At 40.4% G+C, this 17,480-nt stretch overlaps 1 protein-coding gene across 1 annotated transcript; it reads left to right on the plus strand.

Annotated features, from left to right (window-relative positions):
- Positions 1–6: 6 nt before the first annotated feature.
- HEY2 (hes-related family bHLH transcription factor with YRPW motif 2) lies at positions 7–12,004 on the plus strand. Its single transcript, XM_006778447.2, is given in 6 exon segments — positions 7–128; positions 2,025–2,103; positions 2,234–2,317; positions 4,852–4,933; positions 9,106–9,503; positions 9,506–12,004. Coding segments are annotated over 6 exon segments (912 nt in total). The 5' UTR covers positions 7–45; the 3' UTR covers positions 9,692–12,004.
- Positions 12,005–17,480: the final 5,476 nt, after the last annotated feature.

Here is a 17,480-nt window from a genome sequence, read left to right on the forward strand (position 1 = left end):
ATCCGTGTCTCCGGCCGGGCTGCGCCCCGCGCCCTTTTCGCCGCGATGAAGCGCCCCTGCGAGGAGACGACCTCGGAGAGCGACCTGGATGAAACCATCGACGTGGGAAGCGAGAACAATTACTCGGGGTGAGCGCGCGCTCGGAGCCCGAGGCGTCGGGGAGCTTTGTGTGGGACGGCTCCGTGGGCATCTCCAGGCTCCTTTCCGCGGCGTCCTCACGAAGAGGGGGAAGTTTTGCTGGAGAAGCGTTGAGTGGTGGGCGCTCGGGAACGTGCGTGGAGTGGGGCGAGGGAGGTGGGTTTTCACTCTGGGGGTGCAGCGCCTGAAAGTGCGGCAGTTGGCCGGGATTGTTGCCCGGCTGTCTGCACCCGGCCGGCCGACAGCCAGGTCCCGGCGACGGGCGACGGGCGACGCCCCCGCCACTGAAGCTGCCGAAATGGGCCAAGGGCAAGGAAAAATTGGTGTTTTTAAAAGAGACTAAAAAGCTAAGTTGCTTTATGGAGAAATTGAAGCGACGTGCAGTGTCCCCGCTAAGCAGGGTGCGCGCTCCGGGTCGACCATGTGTGTCTTGGCTGACAGCAGAGTGAGTGACAGATGTAAGGATCGTTTCGGGCGTTATTGCTTTGACTGCCGGCTCTTAAGTCTGGGAAAGATCGGGGTCGCGATCACAGAAGCCAGACCTCCACTTCCCCGTGGCAGGGGGAGATTACCGAGGCATTTTAGTGCCGGGCGGGTCAAATGATAATTGCTTCTAATTGGCATCCCCAGAAGCACCTTAATTATTTATCTGCAACTGTCACTCAAAGAGCAAAATTCTTCCTACCTTTTGGAAAACTTTCAATGCTGTTTTTTCTTTCTTTCTTTCTTTCAATGCTGTTCTTCTAATACATAAAAACCAAAGCCTCATATCAGCAAGAGCAAAGACATTTACATGAAACATTGTTTACAAAGTATCTTCCAATTATTAAAGTGCCGGTCATCTTAAAAAATAAGAACAGAAAAACAGAAGATGTCCTGTAAAAGGCGAAACCAAATGAGAATGGGTGGGAATGAGGAAGACAGTTAATTCAGAAATAAGATCCAGAAGTGAGGAGATGAAGTACTAACAACCTGATCTGTGCAACATTTCTAAAATGGAAGAACAAATAACAGGAACCCTGGAAAATCTGAGAACATAAAGAATTACAGAATCCATGAATTATGAAGAGTAACAGATACAAACTAGAAAGGATGGCAAATATTCTAAGTGGCAAAATAATGATTTGATTGAACTCTCAGTATAAAATAATCTTTTCATTAGGAAACTCAAGATGAGGTGCAGCTCCTAGCCTAGAGGTTTCATTTTCAAAGTAAAACCCTTACCTGGTAGCTGATCTGATTTTAATTTTCTTATCAGTGGCATTTTTACTTTGGAGCATTCTTTTGGAAGATTCGGATTCAAAACATTAAATTTGTCATTTTTTTCCCGTTGTGAGATATGAGTAATTGAAATAGTAAGATAACGTGTTTATTTTAAAGATTGCATCTAGAGACAACCGTGTGACATGTGATGATTGTATATCTGTTTGGTAATGGTGCTAAACATGGCCTTTATTTTAAAACAGCTTTGCTTTGTTCAGTATGTTTGAACGGAAAGAGGAGGAGGATGCTACTAGAGACTAGTTGACTTTTAAGAAAAATTTATGAGTGGCACTAGGAAGTACTAATATCTAATTTCTCACCCTGACTGCCCCATAATTATTTTACTGGAGACTTCATAAAAGTTTAGGGATGTTTTTGCCAATGGATTTGGCATCTAAATTACTCATTAAAACTTTTCTTTTTTTAAGCCACCATTCATTCCTACCTGAAAAGAGATATAGGCTGGAGGCAAAGTATGTTAAGAGTAAAGCAAGAATTAAGAATAAACTAACACAGACCTCAACTTCGAAATCACCCTCAATGTTTAATGGGTGGCATCAAGTACTCAGAAGAAACTATTGTTATGTTAATGAAGCACCTGACATACTCTTCCTATTTCATAGGCAAAGTTCTAGCTCTGTGATTAGATCGAATTCTCCAACAACAACATCTCAGATTATGGCAAGAAAGAAAAGGAGAGGGGTATGTGATTTTTTTTTTCTTTTTATTTCATGTTATGCAGCCTAATGTGTAGCAGTTGTTGTTTTTTTCATCCTGAGTAATTTTATCATTTGTGTATTCATAAACTTTTGTTTTGCTTTCTTTGGGATAGATAATAGAGAAAAGGCGTCGAGATCGGATAAATAACAGTTTATCCGAGTTGAGGCGACTGGTGCCAACTGCTTTTGAAAAACAAGTAAGCTATCCTCACCCCTGACCACCCCAACCAAAAAGCTCAAAAAATCTGATTCTCTCATCTGGGAAAGCCTGTTAAAGCTTTTTAAAATAATGGTGTATGTGCCCTGATCTGGCACAGAGCAGTGATTTCAATAAAATGCTTTGTTGTGGCAAAACTATTAAAAACATAATCCATCGTGAAGTTGAAAAACATTTCCATTCTTGGGCTTATTTTCCCCTTCAGGGTAACAGTGTTCATGCTTTCTCTGTTCTTTCTTATGAAGACCAGTGGTGGTTTTAAAACCAAGATGTATGTGGTATTCTTTAAAAAAAAAAAGAAGAAGGATATCATTGTGAAATTTCATTTTTGTTTCAAACAGTTTAAGAAAAATAAGCTTTTTATTTTAAACATTACCAAAGCCCAGAAAGTAACATCTCCAGCTTTATTTTCTAAATAACTTATACAAATACAATTTATTTACCAACCCACATGGTTTCATTTTTAATCCCTGGGTTAACAGAATAATGCTCGATTTGGAGCATCTTTTTGGAAGTTTGGTAAAAATCAAACTAGCCATATGCCCTTTTTAGAATTCACATATTCCTTTACAAAAAAAAAAAAAAGATTTTTTTCACACTTAATAGAGTAGGAAGCCAAATATGTAAATATTTCTTTGTCGTTTTAGAAAAGTTTTTCCTCTTGCCACCATGGCTAATGGCATAGATTTCTAACAGCATCTTTCAAAGAATGTGGCATCATAACCTTGTTGAAAATACTTTCAATTTAATTCAAATAGAATATAAGACAGCAATTGTTTGTTTATTTCATTTTGTTGTTTATTTCATGAACCAAACTAACATTACAAAGCCCTCAGAAATTATCCAGAAACTACAATTTTGTTATTAGTCACGTTCACTGAAACTACTGTACATCTTCATGGAAAAACTGAGCACTGACAGAAGTACAAGATGTAATATGCTATTGATTACATATGTTTAAGAGAAACACAGGCACCCATTCTATACGCTGAAACTGCCTTTGATTAGGTAAATGTGATGTGGAAACAGTAGTTTGGATTAGTAGCAGTAGGCTGAAACTGAAGATATCATTATTTAGTGATATTTTTACTTTGAGTACTGAAATACCTAGTTATGAGGAAAAATCAGTTTGGTGTGGTTTTTGTTGTTGTTGTTCTTTTTCTTTCTTTCTTTTCTTAAATGTCAATTTAAAACAAATCTTAAAAGCAAACCTCAGTTGTTTGGCAGCTAGTTACCATAAACACAGACTTTCCCATTTGCAGAGCTTGGCTACCAACCCTTAGTGAGTTGGCCCTGTCACAATATGATTAGAAGGGTATTTAGTTAAGCAGTTTAAATAACTGGCATTGAGCTGATAATTTTCACGAAACAAGTAACGCATAGGAACCTGAAATAAACTTCTATTTCCTTTTCTGAAAAAAACATATTGGTTTAATTATTTAGCTCCTCCAGGAAATTAGAAGCTACCCACAGCACTCTGAGACAGTTTGAGGCGGCACTTTTTTCAATTGGTTTCCAGAAGTTGCCTTATTTTAAAAAGTGGGGACATAAAAATACATTTCAAAGACAGTTTTATTAAGAACTATTTTAAAGGGTTTAAATATCCTTACATGTTGCTGATGCTTACTAGATAAGTAGTAAATTATGCTTTCTTATTTATGATCTTGAAATTTACAGTGACACCTGCTGGTAATTATTGGAAAACATATTAAAAGTCTTCCCTTTTTTATTTTTGGTTCTGCTTACCCGAGGTCTAGTATGAATTAAAGACTTAGTAAAAATTTTTATTTTTATTTTATTTTTCTAGCTGGAAAGTCAAAACATTTTATTTGAAAATGTTGGAAAAGCATTAAAAGAGATATGTCCATTTTATAACCGAGAATGTTAAATATTTGGAAACTAAATCTTCTAAAATGTGGCAGGCACTTTCAGAGAGTTAAAAATTGCAAATTATTCTACCATATGTCTTTAATACCAATAATGTTTGATATGATGAAAAAATACCAAGACCAACTAATTATTCGATCAAAGTCACCAAGTCAGGGTTCAACAATAATTTGAGATTCTGTTTCCTTATCCTCCAGAGTTGTATTCAACTGATCTAGATTTGAGCATTATATAGGACTATTGGATGTTCTATACAATTAGATAATGCAATTAAATATACTATTAACCAAGGTACTGATTGGTTGCAAAGTTTGAGATTTTCACAATTGTAATTTTGGTGGAGTAATATTGGGGAGTATAGCTATTCTTATGACAAAAATATTTATTATACTTTTTGACCTTTAAAAGTTGAAATATCTGTCATTAAGTGTGACATAGCAACTATCTGTCATTAGGTGTGACATAGTAATTAGAGTTTGGATTTAAAGTTTGGAAGGAATTCAGATTTTTCTGTGAAAAAAATTAAACTTAGAATTTTCTAGTGAGAAGGAAAATTGAAAATCCAGTATAAAATGTCCCAAATTTGTTTCCATAGAACTTATAAGACTTTATTACTTGTTTATGCAGGGCTCTGCAAAATTAGAAAAAGCTGAAATATTACAAATGACAGTGGATCATTTGAAGATGCTTCAGGCAACAGGGGGTAAAGGTAAGTAGGTGACTTCATTTTCCCCACCCCTTTCCACCTTTCTTTTTTCACCCCTCCTCTCCTCCCCTCCCCAAGATTGTAAGGAAGTCATAGTTGAGCGGTTCTTTAACAAGCTGGGATAGGAGGTCCCAGATTAAAGCCGTGGAAATCAATGCTAATGGCAGGATTGAACTCGTGGGAAAGAACTTCTGGAACAAAAGGAGCACTTGACCCTGGGCTTGTGTTTGCTTTCATAATACTGTGGGAGTGAAGCTTCATTCACAGCAGCCGGGTCAGAGATTTGTTTGGGACTTCAGAAGCACATGCTGGAATCTGTACAGAAAGACAGAACAAACACACAAACATCCAAACATAAACAGGAGGTTAAAAGCAATCTTTTCTCTTTTTCTTCTTTCTCTTCCCCAAAGCCCCCCATTAAATCAGAGCTAGAACTCAGTATAATGCAGCTATTCCAAAGGAAGTGACTCTAGAATTACTCTCATGGTTGTTTTCAGATTTTGGTTGGTTTTGGATTCAGACCAGACAGAGCATTTGAAGTGCAGGTAGTGAATCTCTACTGGAAACCATTAATGGAGCAGTCATTCCTAACCAGAGCAAATAGGAGAAGGTTCCCTGGGCCGAGTTCCCTGGAGAGATGTTCTCTGTATTCCATAATGATTTGAGGAAGAATTGTTTAGGGAGTCAGGGACAGACCCTTACTTCATGCTAAAAATATACTTGAGATGGGAAAGCTGTAATTCTCATTCAAATTTTATCATCCCATTTCCACTTGACTGGGTTTCACCCTTTTGTATCTTTTTCACCCTTCAAACAAACCTTTGGTATTCATCTTAGCCAAGGGTATTATCTATATATATAAAAGGCTAATAATATGCTAAGTATCCGACCATCCGACCGGTTGCTATGATGCACCCTGACCACCAGGGGGCAGATGCTCAACGCAGTAGCTGCCAAGCTGCAGTGACTTGGCAGCAGCGGTTCTCAGGTGACGCACCCCAAAACCAGAGAGGAGGAAGCCCAATTCCTCGCAGGGCCACGCGATTCCACCTTTGGCCGTGGGTTATGTTGTTGCTGGGGCACTGTCGGGGCCCGAATCTGGTTTACTGCACACTTGCTTTTGCGTTCCATACTCTATAGGACAGCAACTTTGCAGAGTGCCCTCTCGCACTCTGGGACCCTTTGGGGGATGTCAGAGAGCTGGTTTTGGCCTGATCCCCACTGGCCAGGCCTAGGGACCCCACCTGCCAGAGGGATCCGCTCACTCTGAAGACACCGGGGAGGGACCATGAGAGGTTGGCTCCAGGGAGTGTCCGGCCCATCTCGCCCAGGTCCTGCCCTGCTGGCTACCTTCTAATTAATTTCCTTTCAATGTGCACGAAATCGTGCACCTGATCACTAGTTTAATATATTTGACAACTGGATAAGTACAAGACACCACCAGGGGCTAAGTGCTGCTGCACCTATACTCTGGAAGCTTCTCTATGCTTGCTATCAGCCTTTTACTATGTATTGTCATCGTTTGCCATAGATGAAGGCAGAAAAGGGGCATTGGAGGCAAGTAGCTGTTTGCCAGTTGGTATGGAAGTCGTTCAGTCTTTAACTCCACTATGGCCATGCTGCTGAGGAACACAGCCCTGGCCATCACCTCTAAACCCAAGACCAACCAAAATCTGAAAACAACATGAGAGTAATTCTAGGGCCACTTCCTTTGGAATAGCTGCATTGCACTGAGTTCTAGCTCTGGTTTAATGGAGGCTTGTGGGGAGGGAAGGAGGAACAAGAGGAAAAGACTGCCTCTAACCTCCTGGTTTTGTTCCAATATTTGTGTGTCAGGGAGGCTGATCATTGTACAGGGAAGCCCACGTGCTGTGACTTACCCTTGGTTGCACCTTCTCAAGGAGCCATCCTGAATGAATGGGCGTGGGTTTTTAAACTTCTGTTCATTAAAATGTAACCCTCAGTGTAGCATGCAAGCATTCTGACACAATGGAGAAGAGAATGGATGAAATCTTAAGAGTCAAGGATCCTGCCCAGGTTGGCCACTGCCTCACCTGTGACCAGACACAGAGGAGTGCACTGTTGCACTATGAGGCCGACACTAGTTCTCTGAGCGCTACGGCCCCTCCAGCCCCACGTTGCCATCTGCACCGATTGAGTTAGTGGTGGTGCAAGAAAAGTTGTTTGTTTGCTCTGCCTCCCCTGGCATCGTTAACCACATGACTGAGAATTCTTATCAACATTTCAAGTATTTAGCCTGAGCTATACTTGTAAAGAGTAATATTGTTCTTATGCCTTACTATAAAAACTAAGTTCAGTCTTGGTTGCTATTCTTGGCTACCTGAACAGTCCTAAAATTCAAACCAGAATAGTTTATGAACACACATTTCCAAGCAAGCACATACAGGTGGCCTGACTGCCAGGTCGTTAAACAGGTCACCAAGCTGGAGAATATGTGGGCCTTGAAGAAGGGGGGCGGGCAGAGTGGGCTTACATCGCCCAAGACTCACAACTGCTATAAGGGCCTCCTAGTGTGCTGATGTCTTAGAGCAGGGACTCTGGCTGGGTTGCCTGTTTACAAATCTGGCACTGTCCTGTAGTTGCTCTGTGACACCTGGTAAATTACTGACCCTCTCGGAGCCCCATTTTCCTCATCTGTAAAGTGAGAACAGTGCTAGTGTCCACTTCACAAGGTTGTGAGTTTGTTCACTGAAAGCTGTAGAACAGTGGTGGCACAGATGATGTGGTATAGACCTATGTGCTGTACTATGATTTTTGGCCCAAGATTCATTCATAGGAGGCAGCTGCTCATCGTCATTTCCCTCTGTGTTCACCAACAGGATAGGAATTGGTATACTTTCTATTCCTTAAGATGCAACAGAGAACTCAGTGATATACAGCAACATGTAGCTGGCAAACGACAAATTTCAAATTTTTTCATGCCTGTTCATGAAAATTCTTGGAAGCCCTGAGGGTTACAATCCTGTTGGTTCGTGTGTGTGTTTTTTTACAGTCTACTTTGATGTTGCCATAGTGTCTAGAGAGGATTTAGTAGAGTAACCTAAATTTCTAAATCCCTCTGGGTTTCTGAACTCGGTCTACACTGGTGATTACCTCCCTCCTCTTTTCTCATGGGAGACAGAGTCCGCAAAGGCCCACGGAGAACCCTGAGGACGCTCCCATGAAATCTTTTCCATGGAGGAGGCTTCTTTAGGGAGAGCTTTTCCTTCGAATCCCAGGGACTTTGTTGCTAACTCTGCCTAAGTCCTCATCTTCCACATTTCATGATGCTGTCTTACATCAGCTTTGTGCTGTTGTTACTGTTTTAATAGGGTATATTTTTGCCAGATGTTATTTGGGCCTTCCAAATTTCAGTTCGAATTCTAGCTTTAGGACTTTTGAATATTATGACTACTATTTGCCAAAGTGCTTGAGATACAGAATAAGATAGTCTAATAATGAATAGATGATAAATGAAACAGTTTGTTTTTATTGGATTTTTTCATACCAAGTAATGACAACATGTTTTCACTTTGTTGATTTTTAAAAAGCCACTAAGAGTCAAGAAGCATTTTTTAAAAAAAAATTTAAGATTCAGTAAGTGTTGGTGCAAGAAAAGTCCTTTATTCGAAAGTCCCCAAGCCGCTAAAATGCATTTTACCTCTCTGTTTACCGCCAAGAGAGTGCGGATGTTTCAGAAAAGCCCTTTAATCTACAGCTCATGTGACGGAGACAGCGCCTGGAACTCTGTGTCACCGTGAAAAAATTCGACTAGGGAATTTCACTAGTCCACAATACAGAAGGAGAAACACCACTTTTTCCCCCTGGAAGTACTTGAAACATGCATGCTCTTAATCACACACACACACACACACACACACACACACACCAACCACACCCCCCGCCCCCACTGTGAAATTTGGTTGCAAGAACAACTGTAGTACCAGCAATGCCAGAGTTGTCACACATGTGAATTGCAAAGTGTACTTCCTACACTCTCTTAACTTCTGCACAGATGGCAACCATAAGTAGCTGGCAACGTTGTCAGAAAGGATGGTGGTTCTGCTTCAATCTTCTGAAGGACAGAGTGGGACCTAGTTGGTAGGACTCTTAGTAACTGGATCCTTTTCTCCTCGCTCTCTCCTGGCCCCCACTTTGCTCACACCGCCCTTTAGGCTACTTCGATGCGCACGCGCTGGCCATGGACTTCATGAGCATCGGGTTCCGAGAGTGCCTGACGGAAGTGGCCCGGTACCTGAGCTCCGTGGAAGGCCTGGACTCGGCGGACCCCCTGCGGGTGCGGCTGGTCTCCCATCTCAGCACGTGCGCCTCGCAGCGGGAAGCAGCGGCCATGACCTCCTCCCTGGCCCACCACCACCACCCGCTGCACCCGCACCACTGGGCCGCGGCCTTCCACCATCTGCCCGCAGCCCTGCTCCAGCCCAACGGACTCCACGCCTCGGAGTCCACGCCCTGCCGCCTCTCCACGACTTCAGACGTGCCTCCTGCCCACGGCTCCGCGCTCCTCACGGCCACGTTTGCCCACGCGGATTCTGCCCTTCGGATGCCATCGAATTCCCCCTGTCCTTCGCGGGGGCCTTCCCCATGCTCCCCCCAAACGCCGCCGCTGCCGCGGTGGCAGCCGCCACAGCCATCAGCCCGCCCTTGTCCGTATCAGCCACGTCCAGCCCTCAGCAGACGGGCAGTGGAACTAACAGTAAACCTTACCGACCCTGGGGGACAGAAGTGGGCGCTTTTTGAGTTGTCATTGAACCTGTTGCCATGGTCACTGAAAGTCCTGCATGTCAGCATCTGCCCCGGAGGCCGCCGTACAGATGTCTGCAGACCCACCAAGGAACAGTAAAGCTCTCTGAGACACACACCTCACAGGTGGAAATGTGGTATTAGCGATCTGTTTGCTTTCTTGTGGTTGGTTCAGGCAGCTTGGTAACTGACGTCAGCAACGTCTGAGAACTTCACAGTTGCTTCCATGTAGAATTTCCCCGGAAAGTAAAAGACTGTACCATCCAGCCTCGCCTCGGTTTATCCAAATTGGAGAAGAAAAGGGCTCTGACTGAATTCTCTTGAAACCAGATGGAAAAAATATATTCGTGTTTCCTAAGTGCCTGAGCTAGTGAAGTTTTGTTCTGAGCATGGAACATTGCACAAGGGATGGGGGTAGAAGTTAGGTTAAGAAGGGAGAGGGACAGAAGTCTTGCGTTAGGCTGCAGACATAACAATGCCAGGGAAGAGTACTCTGTTGAAACCAACAGGTTTTTATTGGCCAAAAGGATTGCTGAAAATAATTTTTTCAAGTTGAAAGACCGAGTTTTATCTTAGTTTCCTTTCTTTGTACAGACTTGCCAAGTGGTGACATTCAGCAATACACTGGTATAAGCAATTATTCCATCAGCGCTCAGATTAGCCAGCATTCTGCCTTGTCTGCAAACCCCAAGGCATCTTTTTCTTTCATGGCTCAGAATGTGGTGCTTCTTCTATAAACCATACGTTTATGGAGTACGCCCAGGAGCAGTGACCTACTGTGTGCCCACCAGAGGCTAGCTGATTCATGCCAACTTGAAAACTCCAGTTTGTAAAAGTTTAGCATAATTTATTCCGTTTCATTTGGACTATTTCCACATATGTATCCTCTTCATTTTGTCCCGATGACGTGTACTATCCTTGTCATCCTTTTGGGAGAAGTAGCATTTCTGGAGGTGATGAGACAGGGAGGTAGGTAGAGAGATAGCATTTGGAACAGAAAAGCCACGATTTTTAAATGCTCTTTGTCAAGCTGAAGATTGCGTTTGACCCCAAATCAAGATGAATGTATGCAATGGGATGTACATAAATTAGTTTGTCCATGCCTAGACTAGTGCTACATAATGGTGTTTTGGTTTCATTTTGTTTGGTTTTTTATTTTGTTTAATGACAAAATAATCTCTTAATACATTGAAATTGAGCACATGAGATTTTATGTTTGAAAGATAAAGACACAGCATGTATTATTATTATGCACTTCATTTCTCTGCTGTGTGGAGAAAGCAATAAAGAAGAATGTTAAACATTATGCAACATTATACTTTTAAATATTTGTTTTAAAATTACTGTACCTAGTCCTTTTTGCATTACTTTGTAACCTTTTTCTATGCAAAAGTCTACATATCACTAATTAAATGAAGTCCTTTTTGACTATTTTTATGTGGCTGAGTTGCTTTGCAGAATGTAAAGTTGATATGAATTTCAAGCAAGGCCTTCCTTCACTAACAAATTAAACCAGGGCTTTTCTTTTGCTCTTTCACAGCTTGCTTGAAATTAGTTTTTATCTGAGCTTGTAAATCTATTAAGCATAGGGGGGTAAGACATTATTTGGAGGCAGGAAGTGATCCGTTTCCTTTGCCTTTTATTCTTAACCACGGTTCTTGGAAAAGTGCAAATACAAGAACTCCAAATAATACTAGTAGTATACCGGACGTGGGGTAATAGGCTAGAATGTGTCCTACGTTTTATAACTCAAAAACATTTGTAGTGTTTTTAAAAATCACATGCATACGTGAAGGGCGTATATATGCCTCCTGATGATGAATCCTCTATATCTACCTCAATGCCAATTTTTTTTGATGCTGTAGTAATTATGCAGATATCCCTCTTCAATGAAGCCTGAAAAAGACCATTATAGAGATCCCAAAGCTATTGGGCCAAACATATGAAAAATTAAGAAAGAATGCTCTTATTATGCATTTCACTTATGCTCAAAGCTAAAGGAAAAAGTGGGAGGCTTTTAGTTTTAAAAAATCAAGCGTATAGTTTATCTAATTTCTTCTGTCTGGAAGTGGGTAAAAAAAAATGAGCAAAAACAGATCACCATGTTCCTTCTCTGTGAAGCTCTCTGGTTATTAAATTTTCTGTTAGCTCTGATGGAATTAGGTAGCAAATAAGAAAATGGATTTAGTAGTATTTGAAGTTTGCTTTTTAATCATGATTTGTGGGCTGCTCGCATAGAAATGATATTTATTATCTAATAGTTGATCCTGTGCCTATTGTAATGTCAGCATTTAAAGAATTCTTTTCCTATTTTGGAATGTAAAGTGTTTTAGAAAGCAGGAATTTTTTTTTTAATTTAGATTAAATATTTTAAGATAAATCCCCTTCCTCCTTTCTTCTCTTTCTTTTCCTCTGTTTTTTTCATACATTTTTTCTTCCCCGTTTCATAAGGGTTATTATTTTTCAGTTTAATTGATTGAAATATTTGCAAACCAACTTGCCACCTAGTTGCTAAGGGTTATCAGTGTTCCTAAAGAAAATCATTATCAGTAATTTATTAATTGGTTCTTGATCAGTGTTTCACATCATCAGCTTTTAACATTACATTTCACTCATTTCTATTAACTTTACCATTGAGTTTTCCATCTCTGATCAAATGTGTTTTTTTAAAGTATGTTGTTATTGTTTTTTAGAGAGAGAGGAACAGAGAGATAAAAACATTGACGAGAGAGTAACATCATTGACCGGCATGAACATCATGGCCCTTACTGGGGATAGAGCCGCATCCAGGGCCTGTGCCCTGACTGGGAATCAAATGGGAGACCTATTGGTTTCTTGGTCAACCGCTGAGTCACACCGACTGGGTTGATCAAACGTTTTTTGAAATTGGTGTTCTACCTTTAGTTGTGGTGATTTTCATGTTTGCTACCAAAATGGAAAAAAACCAACAAACAGGAAAACAAAACAAAACAAAAAACACCACTTTTTATATTTCAAGGGAAAAAAGAACGTTTAGGATTTGATTTATTGGTGCTTTTATTTGTGTAAAAGTCCCAAAATTAACTCACAGGATTTTTGGTAGGAAAAGGGGGTGTGGGGAGGGGGAGAAGAGAAAAGGAAAAGGGAACATTTTTGGAAAATTGAGTTTTCCCAATGTTAAAAGCTGTATGTATGCCTAACTAGAACAGTTTTGTATTTCACATCAGTGCACCAGGAGAGGTTTATTGAATAACTGCTATGTACCCAGCACTGTGCTGTATGTATGTCAGGTTTTGAATGGTGTGTTGTCCCACATGACAGTGACAGGTATGGCTGCCACCCTAGCTTTTACAGGGACCCTCAAAAGAAAGAGGCGACCTAAGAGTGAGGAAAGGGTTTTCTGGAAACTGGCTGGGGAGGCTTTTTCTCTCCTTGGAATCTTGCTATGACAAATATGGTATTTCCTATCATATTGGAAGAAATCTGTGGTACTTTTAAAGCAATGTTGAAACATTAAAAAGACCAGCTATTAGCTAGAGGTATGGCTGTTTGACCTACAAATATATGTGTACCAAAAATCTTAATGAAGCCTTTGGATTATCTTCCGTATATATTAAATTGTTTCTTTTACCAATAATTAAGTTACCACAAAGTAAGAGCAAAGCCACCTTAGGTAATATCAATACAAAGTAAGATGATTTTTGAACTCCATATTTTCCTAAATATGATTCCATCACTCTAAAGATCTTCTATTGGTTTGGGGTCAATTTTTATGGAAAAGAACTACCACAACATAACTTTACACATTAATCATAAGGTATCCCAACTTCCAGAGTGGAAAAATGAAAAACAAACAAAACACAAGCATTTTGGATTTGAGGCAATAATATCACTTAATATTATATTTGAATGCAAATTGAAAAACCCATGGCTAAGATATGAATAGATTAAAATGTTGCTGATTTAGCTTACTTTAAATATATCAGGATAGGATCCTAGTCAAATCAAAGAATCTGGGTTGACATTGTAAACTTAATAATCTAAAGATAGATGTGTTTTTCAAGCTTTTCATGTTTTTATTGCACAATGGGACTAATCCTAGTTCTGCGTTTTACTGAAGAATGGAATTTGACTTCCCTTGTAATTGTTTTAAGATCTAAGCAATAACAGAGTCTGTGAACATTTCAGCAACTACAACAAAGCATTACAGCAAATATGACATCATAAACGGTGACTATTGCTCATATTCTTTGGAAGGATAAGTCTTTGAACTCAGTGGGAGATCCTAAAAAAAAAAAAAGAAAAGTCCCTTAGCTTCGACGGACACTTGTATGAGGCGTCAGAGGCATATGAGAAATGGTTCCCTAGGGACTAGGTGGCACTTTCTCCCTCATTTCTAACTTCAAAGGAATAGACAGGAGTGGGGTTGGTCAGAGAATCGGGCCCTCTTCTGTAACTGACAGGACCCACTGTAAGTCACAGGTCCAAAAAAAAAAAAAAGAAATGTAATACTGGTTGTTCTCTGTGCTAAGTTCCATGCTAAGTGCTTGAAATCTCTTATTTAAGACCATAACTGTGCTATGGCCTAGATGGCATTATTATCTTGACATTCCCTATTAACTATTGGAGAATAAGAGGTTAACTGTCCACGATTATACCTAACAGTTTGATCTATGACCCAAACCAAACCTGCCAATTCTGAAGCCCATACCTTTTACCTTAGTCGGTGCTGTTTTGGACTCCGATTCATTCAGACCAACCGAAAATATTTCAACTTGCCTGGGATCACTTTGAACTAATGACAAGAGTAAATCTGTCTATGGTTTTAGGATAAAAATTTCCACCATCTCACCCTTTTATGTAAGGATAAGAAAAGAATAACTCCATTCTATCACATAACATAAAAGAAAATGAGTTTGTCAGTTCCTTAATTTTAACTTTCAACTTTTAAGCCAGTCGCACCTACCTTCATTTGTGAACTTAACTGTAAATATGAGGCAAAATGGTGAAGTGTTAAGACTAGATCTCTGAGTAAATTGAGTTTCCAAAAAAAAAAACCCTGTCTTTCACTGGGTGTAAAAGATAAGAGAATGCTGGATTACACTGAATGTTTACACATTCCAAGTCCATCATATCATAAAATAACATTATTCCTTTGGCCTATGAAGACCTGCCTAGTAACCCACTCACTTTAATAATTCTCATTATTGCCCTAACCGGTTTGGCTCAGTGGATAGAGCGTCAGCCTGCAGACTGAAGGGTCCCAGGTTTGATTCCGGTCAAGGGCATGTACCTTGGTTGCGGGCACATCCCCAGTGCGGAGTGTGCAGGAGGCAGCTGATCGATGTTTCTCTCTCATCTATGTTTCTAACTCTCTATCCCTCTCCCTTCCTCTCTGTAAAAAAATCAATAAAATATATATTTAAAAAATAATTCTCATTATCAGGAAGGGCTTTTCAACTAACTTAAACTACAGCCTACAGTTAAGCATGCTTTCTATAGCAGTTAACAGCTTACTATGTGTATTATTTTTCAAAAACCTTATAATCAGAGGCATGTATATGTGCCTTTAACTTCTTAGTCTTCCTAGAACTGAATTTTCTGTTTCCTTAACCTCTGTTGTCTGTGGGACTGAAGAAATTTATGCATGTGAAGTGGTATATGTATGTAATAGAATGCCTTATATATAAACATTTCTTTAAGGGAGAGAAAGAGGTTGAATATCTTTGGCAAGTTAACCTAAAGTTTCTTGCACATAAGTTTGCCTTGCTAATCATTTTGAGTTTTCATTGCAGCAAAAACAAAGTCACATTTTCTCGTGTGTACGAAAAAGAATTTTGCAAAGAATGGCTATTTTCATAATGTTCCACTTGTACAAGTCGGGTGATAAGTTTAAAATTGTTCATAAACTCCTAAAACAACTGCGTAATGGAATTAACCCCTCCTTCCCTAATTATAAACTATCAAACTGACGATTATTTATCATAGTATAAAACTCTGCTTCCTAGATCTTTCACTACTTCTTTTTAAACCGTTTTTCCTTAATTACAGAAAACCTGTAATTAAGACCCCCCCCCCTTTTCTTTCTTTTTTTCCACAAAAACAATACGACTGGAGCTTTGTGTAGCTAAGCTTGTGTAGACGTTCCTGTGGACTAGCGGTGGCTGGGCTCTGCCCTATCCGAGCCAGTCAGTCCCAGTCCAGCTGCTGTAAATAGGCTTCCCTCGGGGTCTGGCAAGATGATGGAGATGTGTTTGCAGTCAGGAGGGCAAAGCAAACAGGCACACAGACCATATTTCACTCTCGTTATATCTGTCACAGTCACAAGCCACCCCCTAAACAGGAACTAAGCCAGTCCCCACCCCCCTTTTTTTTGTTTCACAAGCAGCCACTTAGATTTATTTTATTATTTCTAAGAGCAGAAGTATACGTGTAGAATACTACAAATGATCAGCTGTGGTATCATCATCACAACCCTTTTACGGCCTGGTGACTACCAGAGGAGGGTACTGCCACGCTCAGGGGCAAGTGTTGCCTTGGTAACATCCTAGACTGCCACAGTAAAGGAGACTTGATAGGCCATCGTGCCCTCTTTCAAGGTTCAGTAAGCCACCTCTCCTCCAAGAAAGATATCCATGAGTCCATCACTGCTGAGCCTTTAACAAGCTTGGGGCATATGTGTTGCACCAAGAGAACAGACTTACACACCAAGGGTCTCCTGACCGTAATTATCATGGGAATGGGTCTCAGTAATGACCACGATTTATTTGACCCTCGCTGACCAATTCTTACAGCAGAGCTACTCCTTTGATGTGACCATCAAACCCCCAGCACAGGAACCACAGACAAAACAACACAATATAAATAACTCAATATAAATCCATTTAGCCGCTTCTGCCAACACCAAGTCTGGAGGCAGCTTCCTCACTCTGGGTATCAGGCGCTTGAGGCAAAAGGAGAAACAGTTCACCATTGCTTGTCTTCAGGACATGACATAGTGAGAGAAGCAGTGAGAGTCATTTGTTTAATTGTTCTTTTAAATGTATTAGCTTAGGTGTTAAAATTCTGTAAGTGTATGGAAGGGGACCAAATGCTTGCCATTGCAAAACTGGGACTTTTGGGATATTGATTTTAAGCTGGTTATTAAGAAACAAAGAACTCAGAAAGAAACCTTTGACCCTCACCCTTTCCTTTCTGACTGAAGCAGATGGAAAGACCTGCTCCGGGAAGAGAACCTTCACATATTCACCTTAGCATTAGAGAGAAAGGTTCCAGGCCCACCCCCTTGTTTCTGGGTTGCCTAGCAATAATTTGCCTACCACTTGTATTTCACTCTTCCTCAGCTCCCTGTAAATTCCCTGATTCCTTCAAAATCTCAGGCCCCTGTTCCTTTCTCTTTTGTCCATAATGGCATGTAAACCTCAACTACCCAATGTGTTCCATCATATCTTATGACACCCCCAGCATGTACATCCATAATAAACTTTGTAGATTTTCCCCTGCTAATTTGATAATTAGCCCAGATAGAAGCCTTTAGAAGGTGAGAGGAAGAGTATCTATTTTAGCCCCCACGTTATCCTCTCTCTCTCTCTCTCCTTCCCTCTCCCTCTATCTTTTATTTTTATTTTTTCTCTCTTTTAAAGATACCATGCTTTATGTTTCTTATTTTCAAAAGCAATGATTTTTAGTCTGATTCAAAATATATACAATGGAGTCATGTTTCTTTAAAAGAAAATCATAAACCTAATGAATATGGCTGAGATTGAAATTGTATTATTGTGTTTAAATAATGTCCTTGGGGACTCTT

This window comes from Myotis davidii, unplaced genomic scaffold (genome assembly GCF_000327345.1).
Source record: "Myotis davidii unplaced genomic scaffold, ASM32734v1 scaffold147, whole genome shotgun sequence".
In the NCBI taxonomy this organism is placed as follows: Eukaryota; Metazoa; Chordata; class Mammalia; order Chiroptera; family Vespertilionidae; genus Myotis; species Myotis davidii.